We start from the raw sequence: 13,196 nt of genomic DNA on the forward strand, positions 1-13,196 counted from the left end.
CATACTCTTATAAATTACCCTTTGTTCCGTTTTGTAAAAATTTTCACTTTTTGACTAATTATTTTTTAGTCAAATAAACTATCCTGCAGAGATGAAAGTTCAGACATAAAAAGTCATTGCACATAACTGGGAATCATTTTACCGTCCCTCCCTGAACACTTCCCATAATGGGCTTTGCTTATTGAAATAGGTATTTTTTTTAGCCAAACGGGCCTGCCATAACAAAGAATACAAAACTAAATAAATGAAAAATAAGAATTGAATTTCCTAAGGGCAACTAAAAGACTGGACGAAACGAAACAGATATTGAGAAAGGACAGTCGGGGCTCTTCTTCAGCGCTATAGTGCGGAATGTTTTTTATGGTTCTCCGCGTTGTTTGACGTTTAGATTTTTCAGTTTTTCTAATTTTGGCTTTTAGTTGTTCTTTTCTGTTTGCTGTCCGTGTTTTTTGTTTTTATCCGATTTGTTTAATTCAGAAATTGTGATCTTGTGACATGCCCGCTGTCTAAGACCTCGATACAGACGGGAGGGGGTTGTCATTTCGAAAAATACGTTTTTTTTCGTCCGGTCTTTTCGTTGGCCTTATAAAACCACATTCTCGTTTTTCTTTTCTTTGGTATTTTATTCTTTTTTATTTAATTTTATGATCAAAACAACACACACCCAAAAACGCTAACAAGAATATTTTCTATTAACGTGAGCTTTTTTGTCCGTTTCTTCAGCGCTGGAGAATGATGATTATTCACTTCCATATTCATATCCGACACTCTTTATAAAAATTATAATCATTATGATAAACAAATTACCAAAAAATAAACATGAACGGCGATGCAGCCCTTTCAATGCCTTTCTTATGAACGAATAAAAAACAAAACAAAAAAAACTGCACCTCTAACATTTTAGATGCAATTTATTAAAAACGAGAATTAAAAAAAATGAACTGAGAGTATAAACTCTTATTCGCAGAAAAACCCAATTCGAGTTAAGGTCAGAGCAGAGCCATTCCTCGGGTTGATGGTGCCTCGGGCGACCTTGAGTACAGCGCCCTCCTCGTGACTCAAATATTATTAAAAAAAAAGAATCGAAGTGAAAAATTTGATCAAAGTGGGCAAATCCCCCAGCCCCCGCCTCCGCGTCCTCTCGGCACCTGGGGCAGCGACCCCGGTCACCCCCCATGGAGCAGCTCTGGGTCAGAGCTGTATAAAAACCGAGTCTTGAAAGATTTGCAAGTGGGTCACATAGTATTGATTATTTTTAAAAAATTTTTTAATTTAAAATTAATTTAAATTAAAACATCCCCAAACAGAACCACAAAAAAAACAGCAAACTTAAAAAAAAAAAAGTATACAAACCCTCAACAACATAATAATAATGTCAAAATCATATTTAAAAATCTTTAATTTTTACGCATTAATAAAATTTACTATAGACTTAAAAAAAACAGCCGGAACCTGAGTGTGATGAGAAACTGTGTTTGGGAATCATTGGTTTAAATATAGGGGCATTAACAATAGACTCTTTATTTTAGCGGATGAAAACACTACATAAGATGCAGGTAAAGAGTCATTTTTGTCACATCAGTTTTCGCCAATGATGTGCTTCTCATGAGCCGGTGTCTTTAGCCGCTATTCGAGACTTCCGAAATTTTGAGGTCAGCACTAGCAGTCTTTCCACAAACACGTCAAAGTTCTTGTTGGTATGTTTCAATGGTAAGGCCTCCTGGGCCCCATTAGCAACAGAAACGACATCCTTACCGTGTGTTGAACAGTTTAATTGGACCGAAATTAAAAGCAATTACTTTTCTCAGCAGTGTTCACCTCAACCTGCTGAAAAAGGACGAAAAGCTACTTAGGTTAGGTTACTTTAGATACTGTATATAGCTAATGTACCTCCCTCGGTTGTACTGCAACAGGAAAATTGTCGGGAAATATTTGCTGCCAGATACCCTGACACAGGTAACTTGGCGTGTAAAACACAAAATTATTTGGGTTGATACAACCCATTTTAGACCTTTTTTTATTTATATGTGATGTTCGCCGTCCATTGTGTGTTTTTGTTGTTATTTTCTATTTTCTTTTTGCATTGTTATTTCTTTTTTTTACAGTTTTGATAGTTATAGCTATTTTATATAGTTGTTTCTTTTTTAATGTACTCCGCATTTGCTTTGTTGTATTTGCGGGTAAAAATAAAAAAAAAAAACATTTTCTTTAAAAAAATTTCTTTGTAGCACTTTTTAATTACCTTTCCGTGAAGCTAATGGATAGACTATTTTAAATAAAGGGGAAATTTAAATCCTACCACGTGAGAAAAAGAGAAAAGGTTTGACAAATTATAAATGATGAATAAAATAGGCTAAATATACTTACTCATTTTGACTTGTCTCTCCATTTTGGTTACCAATGTTCTCCTAAAAGAAAAGAACGAATTAATTGGCAAACTTAATTTAACATAAATTTAACGTAATAGTACTAAACAAAACATTTTGTAATTTAAAAACCAGGGTTGGATAGGAAGGAGTAAGGTGCTTTTCACGTCAATAAGCAATGAGGTATGCTAGATTTTATAAGGAACCGCCTTTAGTTTCGGCAGCAAGATATCCCATCTCCGATAAAAATAAAGTCTTCTTGTGAGCCAATTATCGGTTCACTTTTGTTTCAGATTAGAACTAAAAAGTTCGTTCTTGAGGCCAGAAAAACTGTTTTTAATGCAAAGAAACTAGCTCATGCACCGGTGAAAATGTACTATTCGTATTTTTCTTATTATTATTTTGTTTTTGTTTGAGCTGATGTGCACTAGGTTTTGCCGCAGCCAGATCTAACGTTATCCGAACTTTATCTTCGCATCCAGATACAACGTCATCCAAAAAAGTCATTCTGAGAGCAACAATTGGGTTCATTTCTGATTCAAACCAGAATGGAAAGATAAGCTCCTCCGGCCAACAAAATTGAATTTCAATACTAAAAAAAAATTTCTGTTATATACTGGTGAAATATACTGCTGGTATTCTTTTATTTTAAATATTTAAAATCAAAATCTTTCGCTCATAGAAAAGGTGAAATATACATTTACCATTTATGGTGCGATACAGGTAATTTCATATCACTTAGTTATTTTCTATTGTAATTGTCACTACAGGTTACTTTCTGTAACTTACTGTTCATCTTTCTTCTAAGGCTCATGCCGAGGGTTCGGCGTAGAAAACTATGAGACCAGGTGCCTCCAGGTTGACCTATCGCTTGCGAGGCTCGCTGCTTCTTCCATCGAGATGTGGGCTTGAGCGAAGAATTCATCGGCTTTGTCTTTCCACCTAGTGGGGGGAGGGGGCGTCCTCTGGGTCACTTCCATCCGTGTATGGGGGGGGGGGTCGAAGTCGAATGTGAACCGTGCTGGGGCGTCGCGTGACATGCGAAGGAGGTGGCCGTACCACCAAACAATACGCTGGGCGATCTGCACCGAGAAAGAAATTTGTGCCGTATGTGACAGGAGGATCTGGTTGCTAACAAATCAGTCCAGTGAAGTCCCTCGATTTTCCGGAGATGCTTCGTCTGTGCGACATCGACGGTGCTAAGGATAGATTTTGCAGCTGGCCACGTCTCCGCTCCATACAACAGCACGGTGCTGACTGACGCATTGTAAATGCACATTTTGGTAAAGTGGCTTATGTTTGGCTTTCGCCAGATGCTGCTCAGCCTCCCAACAAGTGCCGCAGCTTTGGCTATTCGAGATGTAAGTTCTTTTGTGATCAAGCCATCCCTAAGCAGAATGGATTCCAGGTAAGTGAAGTCTTCAACCACATCTACTCGGTTGCTTCCGATGTTGACTTCCTTTATGGTAGAATGGGACGTGAAGGCTCAAGGAGCATAACTTTGGTTTTCTGCCAGTTGATCTTCAGTCAAACTTGCGAGGCTTCTTCCGAGAGCACCGGAAGAGCTTTGGTGACCTTTCCAACGGTGTCCGCAACTAACGCTATGTCGTCGGCGAAGTCAGCATCAGAGAGTAGCCGGTCTCCGAACTGGAGGCGATTCTTCGTGCTGGTCATAACATGGTCTATGACGCAGTTGAAGAGATCGGGAGCACTGGCACAGCCTTGCCGGACGCCAGTCTTCACCGATAATGTGAGACTGCGTCTTCCATTGACTTGCACGCAGCTCTCCGTATCATCATACAGCTTTTCAAAAAGCGAGCAATATTCCTGGGGTATGGCCGTAGTTCTCAGTAAAAGCCAAAGTGAACGGCGATCAACAGAATCGAAGGCAGCCTTAAAGTCCACGAATGCAAATCATCTTCACTAATTTAATCTTCCAAATATATTTAATATTCTTATATCAACAAGTTGCCAGGGGCGGATCCAGTATTTTTTTTAGGGGGGGGGGACAAAATACGTTGATCCGACAAACTTGCGTTTGGAGTGAGTTTAATTTACGCAAACTTGCGTTAATTAAGTAAATTACATTGCTTTAGACTACGTTAAGGGGAGGGGGCCCATTCTTTAGAATAATCTAAATTTTATTTTGTGTATTTCGTTATTTGGGTAGGTCTATTTCTTTGTTTAGGTAGGCAACTAGATCATTTCAGAATAGGTTTTACTTTGAAAGGGGGTGCTCTCAAATGCATCTCAGCCACCGTCAAAATAAAAAGTATAGAATAAGGTCATCTGCTAACACGAATCACTATATTAAAATAAGGTTAAGTACGGGTTTTGCTTTTAATGCACCCACCATCCTACTGAAAGCAGGTTAACAAATTCTGATGTTTGGGTCTAAAAATAATTTTAATTAAGGACTTGGGCCTGAAATTGGACTCAAGATTCAAGAACAAACTGGAATGGACTAAGTCAATTGGTTTCTAAAAGTAAATTTAAGAATTCAATGGAAAAAGTTTATTATTATTGTAAGTAACAATCCTTATTTCTATGGATATCCCAGAGTACAAGCTAGAACTCAGTCAAGTGCTTTGACGCACTAAAACACGATATAAAAGTGACCATGGTCGGAACGGCTTCTGAAAGTTTACATCATATGATATCGTGAAAAAAAACAAAACAAAGAGGTCCTAAATTTTGAAGAAGACATCATCAGGTATCTACAAAATAAGTTGTCTTAAAGGGAGAGGGGGCATATCCGGAGGGGGGGGGCTAATTAGCCAGAAAACAAAAGTAGACGAATTAAACAGAGAAAAATAAGAGAAAGAAAAAGAAAGAAAACCATCCGATAAACTGTTAAGAGTCTCAATACTTCGGAGGGAGCACCCAAAGCAAAGAAGGTTCTCAAGCGTATTTGACACTTGGTTTGGCCAGAAGGGTGTTTAACAAAGTTCAGTTGAAGCACAGAAATAATTAATGTTTGGCATGAACATGATTTTATCATTGGCTTCTCTGAAGTCATTTAATGAAATATGTTAAAGTATTTAATGAAAAAGTTTTATTGTTATTATTCAAGACAATTTCCCTGAGAATGAGCCAGAATTCAAAGAAAAGCATTTGACAATAAAAACAAAAAAATTAATAAAAGTGGCCTTGGTCAGGTTACCCTCTGAAAGTTTAAAATGTTTCCCTGTCCACTACCATGTACATATAAATTTTTTTTGTTACGGATGGACATTTCCTTGAGTGGGGGGGGGGGGGGAGGTACTACTACTCTAAAATCAAAAAGGAGACCCATCAAATAAAGAAAATAAGAAATCATACGAGTGCCTTTTGGCTATACATAATGACGTTACTGTGTGCTAGAAGCTTAAGAAAATGATGATAGATATAAAATATAAAATAAGTCATAGAAATAAGAAACATAAAAATAAATGACTTTGGTCAGATTGATCTCTAATATTTTAAATTACAGGATATTGTGGAAAAAACTTTGAGGTCTAAATTATGAAGAAGACAGATCCATAGTCAGGAACGTGGAAAAAAGTTTGGTTTTGGGAGACGGGGGGGGGGGTATTTCTGATTGCAATTGGTTAGAAGTGCTTCTAAAGGCCTCAAATATGAGAGCCACAAAATTACCTTATTCAATGTTACGTGTCCAAAAGAATTTCCACACTTCATAACGACGGTGCATTTACACTTCTCATCACAGGGCCGTTTCTCTTTAACGCAGAGGCAGTTAGCACAAGCGCCAGAAGTGCATCGACAGTTGCTAAGACTCTGACGCTTTTTCGGCTTCGCAACGTTCGCTGATACTTCCATACTACCCTCTCCAGAATCTTCAAATTTAATCGTAGTTTTGATACTATTACTGTTATCTGTCCGGAACTAAAAATTAAAATGATAATGAAATTTTAAAAAGCACAGAAAAGAAAGAGAAGCAGTGAAGTAAAGATGACACTGCCGGCAAGTTTAGATGCACTAGTAAATAGTTGAATTAGCTACATACAGTAATGTCAATTGGAGGGGGGGGGGTGTGACCCCCTAGATTTGAAAAACAACCTTTTTGAAGGGAGAGATTTATTTTAAATTAAGAATGCTTCCTTTTGGTGTTGTCGTATATTTGTTAAGATTGAAAAAACGACCAAATTTGCGCATCTCTTTATTTTGAGAAATAAATTTTGTCCTACCCTCCCCCCAGAATTTTCGGAACACTGGCAACATGAATAGACACCAGTAAAACTGTTACTTTTACACTTCAGAAATTATGACGAGTGGCATTCTGACATCCAAATATTTTACCATAACCATCGTTACAAAACAAAATCTCATAGACTATTCTATCATTTTGTGTGAGCTTTTTCAAGAAAAAACAAAGGTAGAATCTTTAAAATTGTACTGGATAACAAATTTACAAAAGAGACCCATTCACCATCAGTCATTCTTTTTTATCTCATTCTTCTTTTCCTTCAATGTAACTTAGATGGCAAGTTCAGATACACTAGTGTCTCTCAGCCTATAAATCAGTCATTAGAAAATTGGGGTCGCAGTAGAATGTTGGAAAACCTGAAATTAGAATTCCTGTCTGCAATAGAATGTCACAATATAAGAATAAAAATTATTTTACTTTCTGTAAGGAACCAAAACTGAGGAGATGCTCTGCCATTCGAATAGTTGTTCCACTCTTTCAAATGTTTTATATGTGGGTTGAGCATAATTGACTGTTATTTTTGTGTAACAAAATTTAGTTTTATCCTAATTAACAGTTCAGGACTTTTCCCCCAAGCAAAACAACCCTAAAAACAATTTTATTTATTTTTGTTATTACCAACTGCCAAACAAGCAAGTTTAGCTGAAACAATTTTATTAATTGGGCTATGAACGATCGAAAAAGACAATTTAAAATCTTTTATTGCTCTTTCCTTGGAATGATTTTTAAAGCAGCAGGACAGTTTCACTCTCAGGGCGCGGTTTTGACATGAACCATAGACATGTATCAAATGACACTATTATAATTTACATGAAAATGGGAGAGGGGTCAGCTGGACTCCGTTACTGTCACAACACTAATCAGCTAAATTCTGTCAAAACACTGATAATAGTTGATGTTCAAAGACCGTTTATGTAGGTGCTTCAACCTGACCTTATATTCTGTGAGTTTCATTTACAATCACATATTTAAAAACTAATTCAAGTGATCACTAAAATTATTTTTTTTACAAAAAAAAATGTTTTGTACTGAGTTTGGAGATATTAAAAATTGAAAAGCTGCTGTTTCTTTGGCTTTGAAGATACACAGAGCAGCTATAATGTGATAAAGTGTAGGTTTGAACCTCAAGGGAATTGATAATTGTCCGAGTTATAAATATAATCTTACCATGAATAATCTTCGCGGTTACCAGAGCTTGCCAAACATCCAGTTAAGTCCAAATATATAGTTAGATAATTCTTTTTAGTATTTTGATGGCTTCATGTCAGCACTTGGATAATGGATATTAGAGATTCACTTTAAATATAAATTTATGCTATGAAAAAACTATTGCCAAAGGTTAGCTCTCTGTCAAGTTAGAAATTTGTTAATTTTCGCCCTCTATTCAGAGACAATCTGCGAAAATAGTCTTTTTTCTACGTTTTTCATTAAATTATAATTCTAGGCCTACTGTAAATAGTTGATTTGTTTCATTTGTTGAAGTATTTTTGTAATTTCACTAACATATTTTATAGACTCATGGATTTTCAGGGAAAGAAGTTAATGTTTTTAATCATTTTTTATTTAAATGTGCATACCTTGCCACTGTTGTTGATGACATTTAAAAGTATATTACGGTGTTACAACTTTCACGATGTTTAGCATCTATTTATCATGCATCACTTCGTAATAGCTTTCACAAGCATTAAGCGTTATCCCAAAAAGGCTATAAGCCTAAATTTCATGAACGATGACCTGTGATGCACAGTAAGATCTAAGTTTATGGAACATCCCACAAATGGCAACTAAGCCACTAAAAATGTTTTAATAACCTCCAGCGCGCCAAAAGTTTAATTGCGAATCCTCCACGCACAAATTCACAACTTGGCAGAGTGCTAACTTTTGGCAGGAGTTTTTTCATAGTACAAACTGACATAAAAAATTTAATCTATGTTTACATCCATTATCCAAGTGCTGACATGAACCCTTCAAAACACTAAAAATAATTATCAAATTACATAGTTGGGTTTCACTGGATGTTTGGCAGACTTTATAGCATTTTAGATAAACTATTTATTCATAACAGGGAACTTTCATTTAAGTTGCTTCCTCAGTTTTATTCAAGCTAAAGTTTTGAGAGATCCGAAAACCCCAGTGATGCCACTGCTAGGAAATTCGCATCGATAGTAAGACCCGTTTCACCAGAGGAGGACTATAAAGGAGTAGTAGAAATTTACTTATAAGGGAATTTCAATTTGCATACGTTTAGTAACATTTTGGAAAACAACGGTTAACTTGTACCAATTTACCTGTTAACTAGTCTCTCGCTGGTCTAATGTCAATTTTAAGAAATAAGTTAAATTTATAAGAAATTAGTAATAAAGAAGTAACTATAAAGTAAAGAATATTAAGAATAAAATAAAGAAATAAGTTAAGAAATAACTGAAATCACATTCGATTTAGAGTTAGTTAGTTTCGCTCTTGTTTTATAGTGCTAAAGGGCAATTGACAGGTAATAAGTTGGTCGTTTTTTTACTTCAATTTCCTTAATATTAATTCCAGAAAACATTATAGTAACTTCAGCAATTATAAAGGCTTGCTATAGTTTAACCAGAATTTACAAAACATATTAGTAAATTAAAGCCTAAAATATTGATTTATACCTTGTAATTATTAATACAGAACTATTACATTTTAGTACTATCGTATAAACTGAGTATGCAAACCAAAATATATTGTCTTAAACACACTCAACATAAAATTAGTGCAAAAAAAATTCATCCTTCGTAATTAATATATTGGGTCTTCGCTACAGCACCAACGAAAGTGGTTTTGAGATCTTAAACTTGTCCTTTTTATCCAATCAATGATCCCACTACAATCCCATAATGATTGAATGATACAATTAGAGAAAGCGAAATAATTAGCTAGCGAAAAACGCCGATTAAATCGCCTGCCTTCTGCCCCAATAGTCGGACTTACCAGGCAAAAACACAAACTAAAACCCGACAAGTGTCATACGAACAGATTAGCAAACTCGTTCGTGTCCTGTTTGTTTGAAAAACGCCGATTAAATCGCCTGCCTTCTGCCCCAATAGTCGGACTTACCAGGCAAAAACACAAACTAAAACCCGACAAGTGTCATACGAACAGATCAGCCAACTCGTTCGTGTCCTGTTTGTTTGAAAAACGCCGATTAAATCGCCTGCCTTCTGCCCCAATAGTCGGACTTACCAGGCAAAAACACAACCTAAAACCCGACAAGTGTCATACGAACAGATCAGCAAACTCGTTCGTGTCCTGTTTGTTTGTAAAACGCCGATTAAATCGCCTGCCTTCTGCCCCAATAGTCGGACTTACCGGGCAAAAACACAAACTAAAACCCGACAAGTGTCATACGAACAGATTAGCAAACTCGTTCGTGTCCTGTTTGTTTGAAAAACGCCGATTAAATCGCCTGCCTTCTGCCCCAATAGTCGGACTTACCAGGCAAAAACACAAACTAAAACCCGACAAGTGTCATACGAACAGATCAGCCAACTCGTTCGTGTCCTGTTTGTTTGAAAAACGCCGATTAAATCGCCTGCCTTCTGCCCCAATAGTCGGACTTACCAGGCAAAAACACAAACTAAAACCCGACAAGTGTCATACGAACAGATTAGCAAACTCGTTCGTGTCCTGTTTGTTTGAAAAACGCCGATTAAATCGCCTGCCTTCTGCCCCAATAGTCGGACTTACCGGGCAAAAACACAAACTAAAACCCGACAAGTGTCATACGAACAGATTAGCAAACTCCTTCGTGTCCTGTTCGTTTGTGCATTTAGCAAGTGACCCCTTTTAGCGTTCATTTTTATTATTACAATACCTATTCGAATAAATGAATTATTATAAGGGTATAAAACTAATAGTATAAGAGTATTGAGTTATTACAAAAACGAGAATATTCTTGGCGGCACAACATGAAGATTTTGGACAAATTCGTCGATGTTGAGCTATAAAAAGTGAATAGGGGACTGTACTCCTCTCGATATACCTGCGGTGCAAGTATTGCACAAAAAAACTAACAAATAAACCACATTTATTCTACTCAACTATGATAGATTGTATATCAATCTAGAAGGTATTTGGATTTTCTTTTCCAACCCATAAGCATTGATTTATAGCACTTTCGAGCATCAATAGGGCTCAAATGCAGTGACTTTAGCCCGAATACTTTTAATGATCAGCTAAGGATTAATACATAGGAATCTTGTATATGCTAATAAAAACTGAAAAATTGAAAGTGTGGTAAAGCTTTCTAATATTAGTTAATTATTAATTTAGTAAAAATATATATGACGCAAATATGAAGTTTGGAAATACAACTTTTTTATTAAGATAAGAAAAATATTCTGCTATGCTCTGTTTAACGGGAAATTAAGAAATTACAACTTCCTAGCATTTACGTGGGAAGGTGTGGTTGAGAAAAATGTATAAAAGATACATTTTATCGGAAGGAAAAATCTCTTACTAACTATATGCCGGACTGACCTGTGGTCCGTTGTTTTAGCAATACTTTGGGACCTTGCTTTATAATCATGAGAAATTGGACAATAATTTGCGTTTTTAATCTTCTCCAGCTTATTGCGGCCGAATTTAGGGTTATAAAAGGAGTATCGTTTCGCAGAATGAATACAGTGAAACCCCTGGAAGGCTACTGGCAAATCGCGATTAGGTGTTATGCTTCAGCGTTACATACCCTCCAGAGCCAAGTAACGATACTTGCAAATAATCTGGAAATGACAAGAAGAGAATTAGAAAAAAACTTTTAACCCACCTCCTTTCACACCCACGCAGATACAGCCTTAGCTAATTTTTTTTTGGAAATCAAATTTTTCATAACATCCTTTTGGACCCATTTCTCAATCATTTCTTTGACGCATTTTTGGAAAGTAGCGAATTTCAAAGCCAGTTCAATGATATCCTATTACCATCAGAAACCAAACCACACTTAATCAACTGATATTTGTAAACTACAGAACTACAAAATCATCGAAAGTGAGATAAAAACAGAACTTAATTTAGGCCTAGAATATGTGCTACATAGCCAAATGGCCTATGTACGGAAATATTTGAAAATGATTTGTGCTTAAAAAAAATATATTTGAAAATTTTTAAAATAAATAATGTTATATGTGTTTTACCCAAGGAATTTGTAAAAAAAAAAAAAAAAAAAAAAAAAAATATACGGTATATAAACCACATCACACAGATAAATTAAATTATTAATGGGAATTAAATTTAAACTCAAAAAAAAATTCATAAAACTATTCTAATATAAATCTAATTTAAGCAAAACCACTAATATTATGTATAAGCCGCTTGGGGTCAAGTAAAACAGAAGATGCATATGAAGAGGGTAAAAGAGTAATTGTTTGTCCTAGAGACAGAGAAAAAAAGAAACAAGGATAAATTTCAAATTGAAATCCTTCGACAAAAAAAAAAAAAAAAAAAAAAAAAAAAAAAAAAAAAAAAACATGGCCTATATTGGACCAGAAACATAACCCTAAGGAAACCCATTGAGGGTAGATGCGCATAATGACCCAAAGATGGCAGAATAATAGCTGTAAACGACATTAAGTTGTTTTAAAAGTAAAATATTGAGAATTAGGAAAATTCCTCTTTAAATGGGAAGTATTGTGGTAAAGCTTTCTAATATTAGTTAATTATTAATTTAGTAAAAATATATATGACGCAAATATGAAGTTTGGAAATACCACTTTTTTTTATTAAGATAAGAAACATATCCTGCTAAGCTCTGTTTAACGGAAAATTAAGAAATTACCACTTTCTAGCATTTACGTTGGAAGGGGTGGTTGATAAAAATGTATAAAAGATACATTTTATTGGAAGGAAAGATCTCTTACTAACTATATGCCGGACTGACCTGTGGTCCGTTGTCTTAGCAATACTTTGGGACCTTGCTTTATAATCGTAAGTGTCTAATTTAGACGAACTCTCTACGATCTATTTTTAGCCTCTCGAACATACTCAGTCGGCACGCCTCATTAGTTCGGTCATAGCCTAAGGCACGCTACCAAAGTTCAATTACCTTAGGGCCAGAGTTTATCTCCCCTATAAAGGGAGAATAAAGGCATCTAAGACTACAACCCCCAAATACCACAAATAACGCTTCACAACAAAAGGCTCCCGGTACAGACCGCGTCTCAGAGGAAATGATCAAGTCCAGCCTATGACGAACCTTAGCCATCTAGCTTTCCTTTTCGTCATTCCTGTGACAGACCAAAAAGTTCCCGGAGAACAGAGAGACATCAATCTTCTCTCCATCCCGGCGAAACCTTTCTCGACCATAATACCCAGAAGACTCCAAACTGCCTTTGATCCCCACTTGCGTGAAGAACCTCATAGATTTCGGCCAAAACGATATTGTGCCTATTTTATCTTTAGTCTACGCACATATGCTCGAGAAATCTAATGAATGGAGGCAAATCTTGTACATACTCTTCGTGACATCCGAGGAAAAAGGTTTACTTAGTGGATCTTCAAGCCCTGTAGAGTCTTACGCTTCTAGGGCATTCCCAAGAAGCCAGTCAGCCTAATAGTCACCATGTACGAAGAGACATAATACTGTGTTAAAATCTCTG

The 13,196-nt window shown here is 36.0% G+C and overlaps 1 protein-coding gene across 1 annotated transcript in view; it reads right to left on the reverse strand.

Annotated features, from left to right (window-relative positions):
- LOC148955000 (chromosome-associated kinesin KIF4A-like) overlaps nucleotides 1-13,196 on the reverse strand; it is a 53,923-nt gene that overhangs the window by 5,740 nt on the left and 34,987 nt on the right. The window contains exons 9-10 of the mRNA XM_089105954.1: nucleotides 6,003-6,251; nucleotides 2,368-2,408 (exon numbers count right to left, since the gene is read on the reverse strand). Coding sequence (XP_088962080.1) covers nucleotides 2,368-2,408; nucleotides 6,003-6,251 — 290 coding nt within the window. The remainder of the gene's footprint in view (nucleotides 1-2,367; nucleotides 2,409-6,002; nucleotides 6,252-13,196) is intronic.

This window comes from Artemia sp. Qi Xiang Cuo, chromosome 2 (genome assembly GCF_049724085.1).
Source record: "Artemia sp. Qi Xiang Cuo chromosome 2, ASM4972408v1, whole genome shotgun sequence".
NCBI lineage: Eukaryota > Metazoa > Arthropoda > Branchiopoda > Anostraca > Artemiidae > Artemia > Artemia sp. Qi Xiang Cuo.